The sequence below is a fragment of the Heteronotia binoei genome, chromosome 8, assembly GCF_032191835.1.
Source record: "Heteronotia binoei isolate CCM8104 ecotype False Entrance Well chromosome 8, APGP_CSIRO_Hbin_v1, whole genome shotgun sequence".
Lineage (NCBI taxonomy): Eukaryota > Metazoa > Chordata > Lepidosauria > Squamata > Gekkonidae > Heteronotia > Heteronotia binoei.
This window is the reverse complement of record NC_083230.1, coordinates 30115361-30128743: the sequence shown is the minus strand read 5'-3', so window position 1 is coordinate 30128743 and position 13383 is coordinate 30115361. Positions and strand designations below refer to the sequence as shown.

Genomic DNA, 13383 nt, shown 5'->3' with positions numbered 1-13383 from the left:
AGCTATAATTTAGGAATACTTTAGGTGATTCATTTGCAAATAATGCTTCTGTATCTGGAGCAAAATGCAGACCATGTCTAGGTTACTGCATGTGACAACTTTGCTGATGTCCTCTGGGAAGTTTCCATTTTAATTTGTTTTCCAGTGTCTGTCTAGACCGGTAATTTTCCAACTCTAAGCTGAGATACATTAATGTGCCACAAGCGAACTGTTACTGGTTCAGGAGAAATAGACTCCTATGAACCCGGAGGATGAACTCACAAGGGAGGCTGCCAGATGTATCGCTTAATTGATTATAATTGATATGGCCTTTTTGCTAGAAAGAAAGAACACTTCACTTTCAAAAAGTAAAATATTTGCTTGCTTTAGTTATAAGCTGAAGGAAAGGCTTCCCCCCCCCCAAAGACTTTGTGCCTTATTAAATATGCACAGAAGGATGAGGACTCCAGTGTGCCTAAGTGGCTTGTGCATTGGTTTTCAGTCTTCGTGACTAATTGGTGGCAAATACTGATGTTATGATTTAATGGTTAGCTGATGTTCAGCTATAAGAAAATCTGATTATAGCCTTGCTAAAAGTGATCTGTTTTTTCATCAGAAAGTTTATTTATTTACTTCATTTATACCCACCTTTCTCTCTGTTGGGTCTCAAAGAGGCTTACATTATCATCCTCCATTTTAACCTCACAACAACCCTGTGAGATAAATTAGGCTGAAAGCCTGCAACTGACCCAAGGTCACCCAGAAAACTTCCATGACAGAGTGGAGATTTGAACCTGAGCCTCCGAGATCCTAGTCTGACACACTAATCATTATACGACAGCAACCCTCAATAGTGAAGTTAATTCCAGATTCCAAGCCCTGTTAAGTCTGTAGCAGCAAAATACTGGAATAACTTTTGTTAAATCTGTTTTATAACAAAGTTACATGTCTGAAGGGTAGAAGATACATTTTGTCTGTAGATCATATTAATGCATGTGCATGAACACATGGGTGACTAACTCCATCAGTCACCCATGCCCTTGCTGTCTTCCCACCCACCCCTAGCCCTTGGCATTTAGAGCCCCGTGGCGCAGAGTGCAGTCGGAGCCCTCTGCTCACAACCTGAGCTCGATTCCAGTGGAAGCTGGTTCAGGTAGCCGGCTCCAGGTTGACTCAGCCTTCCATCCTTCTGAGGTCAGTAAAATGAGTATCCAGCTTCCTGGGAGGAAAGTGTAGATGACTGGGGAAGGCAATGGCAAACCACCCCGTAAAAAGTCTGCCGTGAAAACGTGAAAGCACCGTCACCCCAGAGTAGAAAACAACTGGTGCTTGCACAGGGGACTACCTTTACCTTTATGAACACAAAGGGATAAAATGTACAGCCTTCCGTTTCGTGCAATGCAGCTTCTATCATATTTTTGAACTCTTAGCTTGGGACTAAGCAACAGATAGACCATGACAAGTACCCAGATCATGAAGAGGCTTGGGAAATTATTCTTTATATCAGGGGCGGCCAAACTGGCTTGGGAGGCACATGCAGCTCTTTCACACATACTGTGTGGCTCCCGAAGGTTGAGGAGGTACTTAATGCAGGCTTAGTCTCAAGTGAAGCAGGGAAAGAAGGGGAACTAGGCAGCCTTGCAAGCTCTTCACCACCACAGAGGTCACCTGGAGACCTAGACCGGGGTGAAAAAGCAAAAGAGCCAAGGAAGAAAAGTGAGCACATAGCGCAGCTGGTCACCCTGCCAAGTCCAGCTGAACGTGCACTTGGGATTCCTGCCCTTCCCTGCTGGATGGATGGAGCGACCTGAATGCAGCTACTACCAAGAAGGGCAATGAGACTGCGAATAATGTGTGAGGGAAGGAAAATGAGAGGGTGAGCACCAGTGGTAGCCCTTGGCTCAGCAAGTGATGACAATGGTGGCCTAGCTGCGATACTGATAGAAAAGACTTGCCTCCCTCCCTTGGCCGAGCAGTGCAGGCCTGGTAGCTGGGGGCTGTGGCCAGCCAAGTGCTGTTGTGCCCTGACAGGTTTGCAGGCCTGCTGAGCATGGGGTAGCTGCTGCATCTCCCTCCTACACCGGGCTTTAAATGTAAGCAGGTTAACTAGTCTCCCACCAGATTCCAGGCAGCTGCGACAGCCGTGAAGTTGTTACTGGAATTGCTGGCGTCTCTTCTTCTTATGGGGAAACTGTTAATACAATGTTCCTATCTTGGCTAAATAGGATTGCCAAGTCCAATTCAAGAAATATCTGGAGACTTTGGGGGTGGAGCCAGGAGACATTAGGGGTGGAGCCAAGATCAAGGCTGTGACGAGCATAATTGAACTCCAAAGGGAGTTCTGGCCATCACATTTAAAGGGACGGCACACCTTTTCAATTCTTTTCTTCCACAGGAAATAATGAAGGATAGGGGCACCTTCTTTCGGGGCTCATAGAATTGGACCCTCCTGGTCCAATCTTTTTGAAACTTGGGGGTATTTTGGGGAGAGGCACTAGATGCTATATTGAAAATTTGGTGCCTCTACCCAAAAAAACCAGCCACCCCCCCAGAGCCCCAGATCAATTCTCCATGATTTTCTATGGGAATAAATCTCCATAGGGTTCCCAGCAGACATTTCCCTCCCCTCCCCCCCCCCCGCTTTCTGACGACCCTGAAGCGGGGGGAAGGCCTCCAGACCGGGGGATCCCCTGCCCCCACCTGGGAATTGGCAACCCTATGGCTAAGTGTTTGTCTACCGCAAGGAACTCTGTATGATCTTTATTGTATTTTGCGGGTTGATTGTTACCTACATCAGGACCTCACTTGTGGGAGGAGGGAGGGGGGGGTTGTTAAATATTTTCAACAAATAAGCAAGCCCATTACCATTTTCCTCTATAAATGTTTTCGACTGCTGGCGTCTGGCTCGAGAAGACCACACCAGGGTCAACTTGACCGAGCAAGCCCACGCCACCTCTCTCCATCTCCACCACAAGTTGCTATAGTGTATGGCCCGGCAAGCTGGCTGGGAAGGTGCCAAAGCGTCCGGTTGGGTGCGCAGAGGCACAGGTGGGCTCTTCTGCCTGCTGCCTTTTGTTTACTCGTCGCGCAGCGGCTCCAAGAGACGCCTGCCTGGGAATCCTGCGAGGGGGCGGAATGGACACGATACTGTGGGAGCCGTGAATCATCCCCCTGGCTGCACAGGGCGAGCCTGCGGCAGGCAGCGAGCAAGGCCGGCTGGAAAGTGCGCGTGGGGCTTCCTCCCTCCTTCCCCCTCCTCCCGTCTTTCTTTCTCTCTCTCTCTCCAAAAACATGGCTGAAGCTGGGGCCGGCTTTCTGGAGCAGCTCAAATCCTGCATCGTCTGGTCGTGGACTTCTCTTTGGACGCTCTGGTTCTTCGTCGTGCTTTTCCTCGTCTACATCCTGAGGGTGCCTTTGAAGGTCCACGAGAATCTGAGCGCAGGTAGGTAACTGACGCGCTACTCCGCGCGCGCTACTCCTGCTCGAACTTTACTCAGGGGGGGCCAACTCGCTGCGAGAAAGAGCCCAAGAGAAAAAGGAAGAGCGGCAGCTGGGCGGGAAAGCGGGGGAGAAAGGGCGGCCGTCGCCTGCAAAGGGGTGATGGTTTTGGAGGCGGCAAACACCGCCCCCCCCCCCAGCTCCTGTTGGAAACTTTCTGTGCCACCTCCTCCCCTCCCCCTTTTACGAGGCACCGTTACTTTGTGAGCAGCTGCTGGCACTCTCGACTCCCCCCGGTGGTCTGCGGAGGTCGCGTTTGCAGGGCAGTTTGGGATTGGAGTATGACGGAATCATAGTGCTCCGGCATCGTCTCTTGTAACCTGCTGCTTCCCAAGCGCCTGAACCTAATACGGATAACACAGCCAGAAGGTAGTTAATCCCTCCACTCCCCCTCCCCCGTTTCCCTTTATAATAAATGGTGGCTTTATGACCCCCTGCCCTGGAGGAGGGAAGACCTCACACGGCATGCAGGGGGGGGGGGAGGGAGGAATATTTGCAAGACTACTGCTCTGTTTTCTTCCTACATTATATTTATAGGAATATAATAAAAAGACATCCCAGGGATGTTTTCATCTCCCCCCATCCCCAATAATTTTGATCTATTTGCATATGTATTTTCACCCTTCTTTTCTCGCTGCTGGGGACTCGAAGCATCATACAAAGCAACACAAAATATATAATGTAAATAAAAATAGTGAGAAAGAACAGCAACCCACATAGAGAAGTCTGCGTTATGTTATCACCGGCAGTAACTCAACTACCTTTGGAAGTTCACCGGCAGAGCCTGCGGACACTCAGTTTGTTCCACAGTCTCTCATATTCAGAATGATACTGCTGTTGTACATATTTTATTATCATAGCCAAGGGCTGTTAATAGAACTAATGCCCTGTGCATTTGCTAATTTTCTTTCTTTGAAAGACATCTATGGGCAGAACAACTAGTGCATTTTACAAGTTATCCGTGAGTTGCATGAAGTAGGTTTTTGTTTTGTTTTGTTTGCTGGACTTAATACAAATCAGGAGAAGTAGAGGAAGATATTCCAGTATCATTCTTTCTCTTCACTGTTCTCTCTCTTTTAATTACATTGTTCCTTAATATCCTTTTCTAAAATCAACTGCCTTTCCTTGTAGAGGAGATAGAGTGGCATCTTAATTTATATTTATGTATTCTGTATTTTTATTGAGCCTTTTCTTCAAGAAGCTTAGGGCAGCATCATTCTCTTTTCTTCCATTTTATCCTCACAATAGTACTTTGAAGTATGATAGGCTAAAAGAAAGTGACTGGCCCAAGGATACTCAGTAGGGTTCCCAGACCAATCTAGCACTCCAGCCCAGGGGTGTCGAACATTTAGTTTGGGGGCTGAAGCAGGCCCCCAGAGAGCTCCTATCAGGCCCCTGAGCAACTGGCTGTCATATGCTTCCTTCTCCCTCTCTCTTGCTTCCTTCTGCATAACAGTTTGCTTTGTTAGGCTTGCTCAGTTGCACAGGAGCTACAGAGCAAAACCTCTATTTTCTCCATTGGCCAAGGCTCCTCCCTTGGGGAGGAAGGGGGGAGGAATAGTTTGCTTTGCCAGGCTCTCTCAATCACACAGCAGAGCTACTGAGCCAAACCTCTCTTCCTTCTATTGACTGAGGCTGCCCCCCCCCCCAGTCCCTGGAGAAGGAAAGAAAGAGCCAGAGCTTCCTTTGCCCAGTTCCCTGGATCCCATGGGAGAAATACAAAGAAAGCACCTTTAAGACCAATCAGTGCTATCTTTTAAAGCATGTTTTAAGTTTTTTAATATATATATGTGTGTGTGTGTGTCTGCTCTCTCTCTCGGCTTGGCTTCGCGAACGAAGATTTAAGAAGGGTGCAATAGTCCACGTTTGCTGCAGGCTCGCTGGTGGCTGACAAGACCAATGTGGGACAGGCAGGTCCGGCCACAGCGGCTGCAGGGAAAAGTCTGATTTAGGGTTGGTCCTGTAGCAGTGCGATTCTTCCTCAATCTCCTTTTGTCCTCAAGACCAGCTATGCGTGTGTTCTCAAAGGAAGAGACAGCCTGGTGGATGGTGTGCCTCCATGCTTTGCGATCTGAGGCTAGGTCAGACCACTGGTGATGGTTGATGTGACAGGTGCTAAGGGATTTCTTCAAGGAGTCCTTGTACCTCTTCTTTGGTGCCCCTCTATTTCGATGGCCGGTGGAGAGTTCGCCATACAGGGCAATCTTGGGAAGGCGGTGGTTTTCCATCCTAGAAATATGCCCTGCCCAGCGCAGCTGCGTCTTCAACAGCAGTGCCTCGATGCTGGTAACCTCTGCCTGTTTGAGGACTTCAGTGTTGGTCACAAAGTCACTCCAGTGGATGTTGAGGATGGTGCGAAGGCAGCGCTGATGAAAGCGCTCAAGGAGTCGCAGGTGATGACGGTATAAAACCCACGATTCGGAGCCATAGATGAGGGTTGTCCTCACAACCGCTTTGTAAACATTGATCTTTGTGCCTTTTTTCAGATGCTTGTTGCTCCACACTCTTTTGTGCAGTCGGCCAAATGCACGGTTTGCCTTTGCCAGCCTGTTGTCAATCTCCTTGTCGATCTTGGCATCTGAGGAGATGATGCACCCCAGGTAGCTGAACTGCTGGACTGTCTTCAGAACTGATTCACCCACAGTGATGCAGGGAGGGTGATAATCTTCCTGGGGTGCAGGCTGGTGGAGAACTTCTGTCTTCTGTCTTGTGTCTGCTACCTAATCTTAAATAGGTACACACATGGCCCGGCCCAACATGGCTCGGTGCCTCAAGGTCTCGTTTATGGCAGATCTGGCCTTCATAACAAATGAGTTCGACACCCCCGCTCTAGCCATTATCCCATGCTGAGTTGGTCCCTTCCAACCTTCTTTCTTTCTTGAGAAGCAGCAACCAGGGTTCAGTGTTTTAAATGGTTGTTTGTGCTTGTGGATCTTGTCAGGCAACGTTCAAAAGCCATTAACAGGGTAGGGAAGAGAACAGTAAGCACAGAACTATGACAGAGGCACTTCTGTTGAACAGGAACAGAGATCAATGGCATGTTTCAAAATCTTCCTGTTAGATAAAAAAGTTGCATTTGATCAGCATTGTGTTTGTTCTTGAGAAGAAAATACGAATGCTACAGAATGGTGCGAGTAGTGATATTTTGTTTGTTTATTTCTATTTATTTGTTTGGTTATGCCCTGCCTTCCTCCCAAAAGGGACCCAAAGCAGCGTACCTTGTTCTCGTTTCCTCCACTGTATCTTTATCCTTGCAACCGCTTCATGAGGTTGGTAAGGCAGAGAGAGTATGACTGGTCCAAGGTCATCCATCAAGTTTCCATGGCAAAGAAGGGATTTGAACCTGAATTTCCCAGATCTTACTCCAACAATCTAAAGACTGTGCCACATACTGTTAATTTTTGATATGGTGTCTGTGGCAAGAGGGGATTCAAAAGGGGTGAAAAGATGGGTATTTTCAACCAAATAAAAATTCTAATTAATTTACTTCCTAGTTCTATCTTGGGTATCTTTTCACAAGGTGTGGACCCAGGAATATGGATTTGAACTCGCAAACTTTTGTAGATGACAGTGGCAACATGGAATGCTTATGCTTTGTTAACTTTATGAAAAATGAAATTAATCAACACACTATCCTTAGAAAGTGATTCAGTATTAGTGAAGAAAATAAGGTTTTATTCCAGGGAATGATAAGCCATGGAGATAATTGTGGACTTTTGTATTGAGAGTTCTATTGAATGTCAGTTGTTGCATTAGTTATTTTTTAAACCATGTATTCAGGCTCTGTTTGTACTGTCTACCAGTCTCATCTGTTACATTAGCTATGATCTTTCCTCAGTGAAACTAGCCCCGTGGCGCATAGTGTTAAAGCTGCAGTACTGCAGTCCTAAGCTCTGTTCACGACCTGAGTTCGATCCCCGGTGGTAGCTGGGTTTACAGGTAGCCGGCTCGAGGTTAACTCAGTCTTCCATCCTTCCAAGGTCGGTAAAATGAGTACCCAGCTTGCTGGGGGGAAAGTATAGATGACTGGGGAAGGCAATGGCAAACCAACCTGTAAAAAAAAGTCTGCTGTGAAAACGTTGTGAAAGCAACGTCACCCCAGAGTCGGAAACGACTGGTGCTTACACAAGGGATCTTTCCTTTTCTTCCTCAGTGACAAGAATTTGCCCATTGTCATACATGGTGTTGGTAACCTCTAGGCTGGGTTTCTGTAATGAAATCTATTTGGGATTGCCCTTCAGAATGTTTACAAACTGCAATACTATTTCTTTACAGAGTTTTTACCATAAATCCTAGAGCATCCCCAGTGTGACATGCCCTGTGCAATGATGTCACATCCTGGTGATGTCATTGCGCCCCGCACACTTTGCATGTCCGAAAGGAGTCCCCCACCACAGCAACAGAGGGACTTGGTAACCCTACTGTTACTCCCACATAGCTTTCTTGTTCTTTAACATAAACTGTGGAGGCTCTGTTCCAGGTTCTATCATATGTGGGCAGGGCTTTTTCAGTGGTGGTGCTGCAATTTTGTACTGGCCTGCACAGAGAGACCTGGCATCTAGAACAAGTGGATTCAATTCCTCTATGTATCAGCCTTGACGTAGAGGGAGGCCTAGGGGTCGCTTATGGCCTCAGAAATGGAGCACGGGAGAGTTGACTCTCTCAGCCCAGCAACTCCACAGAGTCAGGTGATTCTGCCTGGTCGGCAAGCACTCTGTTCTCTCTGAGTCCTGCCCCCCCTCTGGCATGGAGCAGAGCCCTTGGAGGTACAGGATGCCAGCACTCTGAGAGAGGATGGGCCGTTCCAACCCAGACAGTAGGCTTCTGCTCTTATCAATTATACATGCAATTTGGCATTCTACTTTACAGAGATAACTGTTTAGGGTTGCAAAACTCCAGGTGACACCTGGAAATCTACTATTACAACTGATCTTCAGTTGACCAAGTACAGTTCCTCTGGAGAAAATGGCTACTTTGGAGGGTAGACTCTATGGCATTATGCCCGGCTGAATTCTTTCCCCTCCCTACCCCTGCTTCATCCATCTTCCAAATCTCCATATATTTCCCAACTCAGAGCTGACAACCCTACAATGAATGCATCTTATTAGTAACTGTGTGATCTAGGAAAGTGACGAATCTTTACATATGATCAAATCTATATGGCTAACTGTTGGTCTCTTATCTAGGTTTGTAACTCCTTTTAGTTTGAGCACAGCCTTATCACACCGTTGCAGCGTCTTTCAGCAAATATGCTGAAACATTCTTGAATAAATTCATATAATTGTGATTTAATATTTTGCTTTCTTTCAAATACTGATGTCCCTTAACACAATTTTTGTGAGCTACCTTGGACCTTTTAGTGAAAAGGCAAGATGTGAATGTTTTAAATAAATCCATTAAAATTACCCAAAGCAGGTACTGGAGATATACACTTTGTAAAGGATACAGAGAAACACAATTAAAGATATTATTTTATACTTGAAATACAAACATGCTTAAAACTCTTGCAATGTTTTGTTTAAAATGGAAAAGTGGAGGAATAGTGGAATTTGGCAATACAATTTTAAAAATAAAACATCAAGAAAATGTCTAAGGATCACAGTAGATATTAAAGATATAAACCAAAAATTAAAATGCTCTGGGCTTAGGAAAACATGAAATGGCTGGGCATTGCAAGCTTCTCCGCCTGCCCCCAGGTCTATTCAGACTGGCAGTGGCTTTTCAGTGTAATATCCCCCTTTGGCTGTGGGTTCCCTGGTTAGAGTACTCACTAGGCACCAGTTTTAAGGTCCATTCAGCAGAGACATGCTGCCTCAAGCCATCAAGCCTTTATTTGCAAAGTCATGCAATTCCAGCAAGGAACAGCTTCTAATTGGCCATATAAACACTGAAAAGTGAGACTGAGCTCCTCTCCATTAAAATACATTGCAGCACAGACAAAGCTGCAAGGAAAACATGGAATGGATTTTCCATTAAGGTCTACTCCCAGAGCACAGAAATCTTAATGGAAAGTCCATTCCTTGCAGCTTTGCAAGCCCAGAATTGCTTCCTGCTTCAGCTTGCAAAGACAAGGAAGAACTTCAGCAGCCTTGGGAACTTCAGCAGCCTTGAAGCTTCAAAGGGTGAGGACAGGAGAGGGGAGAGGGGGAGAAAAGAGCCCCTTGGGCCAGATTAAAGCTCTAGGAAGGCTGGTTCTGGCCCATCGGATGGACATTTGACACCTCTGCCTTAAAGTTCCTTAAAAATGGGAAACCTGCTGCCAGAACTGTGCTTTTCAAAGCATTTAGGAAGCAAATGACTGCAACCACCATCTGTTCTGAACCATGGCTCTGAGAATTAGTTGCAGTGTGAGAGAAACAGAAGTAACAATACCACCTTTGTGTTAAGTTTGCTCCCGTGTAAATATTTCTTTGGAACGTTTGCTAGATGTATATTTTGCACATATAGATAGTAACTATCTGTACTAGAATTTGGTTTTCACCAGTAGTGCTACTTATTTAAAATATTTATAACTTCCTCCCAGAAAGCTCTGATCCTAGGCAGGCAATGACATACAATTAAAATAATAAGAACTTAGAACAAAAAAAAATGATAACATCACTTCACAAAAACAGATTGCCATTAACATTATCATCCATGATTATGAAAGTATGCATAATTACGTAAGTATGTAGCTTATGGTGATCCCAGCAGGGGGCTTTCAAGGCAAGTGAGAAGCAGAAGTGGTTTGTCATTGTCTTCCTCTGCAGAGTTTTCCTTCATGGTCTCCCATACAAGTATTGACACTGTGGTGGCTACTGTTTCTGCATCGCTGCTTCCTGCAGATAAAATGAGCTCTTCAGAACTGTCTCTTGTTCTAAAAAGGTGTAGGAAAGCCAGCCAGGATAATTTGTCTTGGATAAGAAGCCATCTGGGCACCCAAAAAACCTGTTGATACGCAAGATCAAAACTGAAAGTTATATTGCATTAGTGAGCCTTGGTTGTAAGCTTGTACTCATTTTGTAAAAAGGATAACTTAATACCCTTGTCAGCAAGTAGTTTTAAGAGAAAACCACTTTGAACAGGGCATAGATGGTGATGGACTGGACTGCCAGCTAGGGTTGCCAGCTCTGGGTTTGGAAATACCTGGAGATTTGGGGAATGGAGCCAAATGAGGGTGGGGTCAAGGAGCTGGAGTTCTCTGGGAAAGACAACTGATCTCCAGAATTTACCAGACTAAATGGCCACTTTCAAGGGTGGATCTAGGGATCCATTCAGCTCTTCCCTGCCCAAGGCACAGCCCCCAATCTCCAGGAATTTCCTAAACTGGAACTGGCAAACCTGCTAGGGCTTACTCCCAAATGAATTGGGCGGCGGGATAGGATTGCTTCCTGCTGAACTCCAGTCTGAGCATTTTAAGTCCTGGGCCTCCCACCTTTTATTTTACAATGTCAATCTTTCATGCCTATTCCCAGGCAGGCTAGACTGGCCCTTTTTCATTATAGTTTTGGTCAATGAGCCACAGGCGCAGAAAAGTCCAACTCAGCCAATAAACTCCAACTCCAAAAAAGAGCACCAAGCCCAAGGGCCAGGTGCATTCCAAGGACCCCCCTAAGTTTCCCTTTCACACTGCAAGGGAGCCAGCAGCTGCCAAAGGAAGCGGAGGGAGGGGTCCAGGACAAGGAAGCAGCCAGCTTTTCCTCCCCACAACACATGAAAGGAACCTGCTGCTGGTGAGGTCCTAGAGAGACATAATGTCAAATCCAGGGGAAATCCGGAAGTGATGCCACACCATCGCTGGCAGCCACCCCTGTCCCTGCCTCCACTCCCCCAGCCTCCCATAGGTTGCCAGGGTCTGGCAGCCCACCACTGTGGTGTAAATTATTAAGTGTATGATGGGAAATAGCCTTTGGAATATTATGATTATTGCTAGCAAGGAAAGAGAACAGCACAGTCATTGTCAGGCAAGTAACTAAAATAAGCATGCAAAGATTAATGTGTTCTTTTCTTAGTCCCAAATAATCAGTTTGTGTATTTAGCTTTGGATTTTTTTAATAGTTCCCTTAAAGCTGCATATTTTCCAAATACCCTCAGAATGTGAACTTGGATAAATTGCTTCAAAACTACTATTTTTTTTTTCATATTTGCCTTGTTTTTATTCAGCATCTTGTATAGTTAAATTACAAATTAAATGTAATGGTATCTGTCACAATATGGCACAGAGTTGAATGCGTTCATTGAAATTGATGGGTTTAAGCATGTGTCTCCGTACTGGATCAAACTTTTTAGTGAATGTGAAATTGTGTTTATAAAATGAACTGCTACCATTCTGTCCCAGTGCAACAGACCCTGCACTTAAAAAAAAAAGATGATTCTTGCATTGGGGGGGGGGAGTTACATCCCGTATTAAACAATAAAGATAGTAGGTAGATAAAAAGAGCTTGGTAAAGGATAGGAAAGTTAGATGATGGGAAGGGTGAAATGCATAAAACATGGGGGTGTGAAGAAAGCATATACTGATTAGAGATATAGTTGGGGGCAGAACTGGAGAGCCTTTGGTTAAAAACAGCAGCAATCCTTTTATTAGGACTAACTGAAAAAACACAGCATTGTATACATGCTTCTGAGTTCTCTGTAACTCTTTGTCAAGTTAGACATTGAAAAAACTGGGAGAGAGGGGGAAAAGATGTATCAGGCCATGATGTTGGGAAAAATGTAAACAGTTAGGGACCTTTTTATCATTGTTGATGGCAATGCCCAGTCAGTTCAAGAGTTTTAGAGCAAAGTACTTATGGCCTCATTTGGAGTACTATGTTCAATTCTGGTCACCACATCTCAAAAAGATATTATAGCAAAAAGTGCAGAAAAGGGCAACTAGAATGATAAAGCAGGGGTGTCAAACATGCGACCCGGGGGCCAAATCAGGCCCCCAGAGGGCTCCTATCAGCCCCTCAAGCAACTGGCTCTTGTCTGCATCCTTCTACCTCTCTTTTGCGTCCTCCTGCATCTCATATGAACATATGAAGCTGCCTTATACTGAATCAGACCCTCGGTCCATCAAAGTCAGTATTGTCTACTCAGACTGGCAGTGGCTCTCCAGGGTCTCAAGGTCAGGTTTTTCACACCTATTTTGCCTGGACCCTTTTTAGTTGGAGATGCCAGGGATTGAACCTGGGACCTTCTGCTTACCAAGCGGATGCTCTACCACTGAGCTGCCATCCCTCCCCTGAACTTGCTTTTCAAGGCTTGCTCAATCACACAGGAGCTACAGAGGAAAACCTCTGTTTTCTCCATTGGTTGAGGCTCCTTCCCCTCCTGGTCCCCTGGGGAAGGAGGGAAAGGGCCAGAGCTTCCTTTCCCAGTTTCCTGGATCCCATGGGAGAAATACAAAGAAAGCACCTTTAAGACCAACAAGAACTAATGTTTTAAGCATGTTTTATTTTAAGTTTAAAAATCTGTAGTCGTGTTTGTCTGTGTCCTTTTAAAAGTTTATATCTCTGCTACCTAATCTTAAATAGGTACACTCATGGCCCGGCTCGACATAGCTCATCCCATCCCAACAATGTCTCATTTATGTCAAATCCGGCCCTCATAACAAATGAGTTTGACACCCCTGGATTATTAAAGGGTTGGAACACTTTCTTTATGAAGAAAGGTTAAAGTGCTTGGGGCTCTTTAGCTTGGAGAAACGTCGACTGAGGGTTGACATGATAGAGGTTTACAAGATTATGCATGGGACAGAGAAGGAGAAAGAAGTACTTTTCTCCCTTTCTCACAATACAAGAACTCATGGACACTCAATTAAATTGCTCAGCAGTCAGGTTAGAATGGATAAAAGGAAGTATTTCTTCACCCAAAAAGGTGATTAACATATGGAATTCACTGCCACAGGAGGTGATGGTAGCTAAAAGCATAGACAGCTTCAAG

General features: G+C 45.4%; 1 protein-coding gene across 3 annotated transcripts in view; it reads left to right on the top strand.

The window, feature by feature from the left end:
* The first annotated feature begins 3223 nt into the window (after positions 1-3223).
* The window catches only part of ST7 (suppression of tumorigenicity 7), a 160141-nt gene continuing 149981 nt past the window's right edge, over positions 3224-13383 (top strand). For all 3 annotated transcript variants that reach the window (XM_060244850.1, XM_060244851.1, XM_060244849.1), the window contains exon 1: positions 3224-3421. In XM_060244850.1, the coding sequence (XP_060100833.1) occupies positions 3271-3421 (151 nt within the window). In that variant the 5' untranslated portion in view covers positions 3224-3270. The remainder of the gene's footprint in view (positions 3422-13383) is intronic.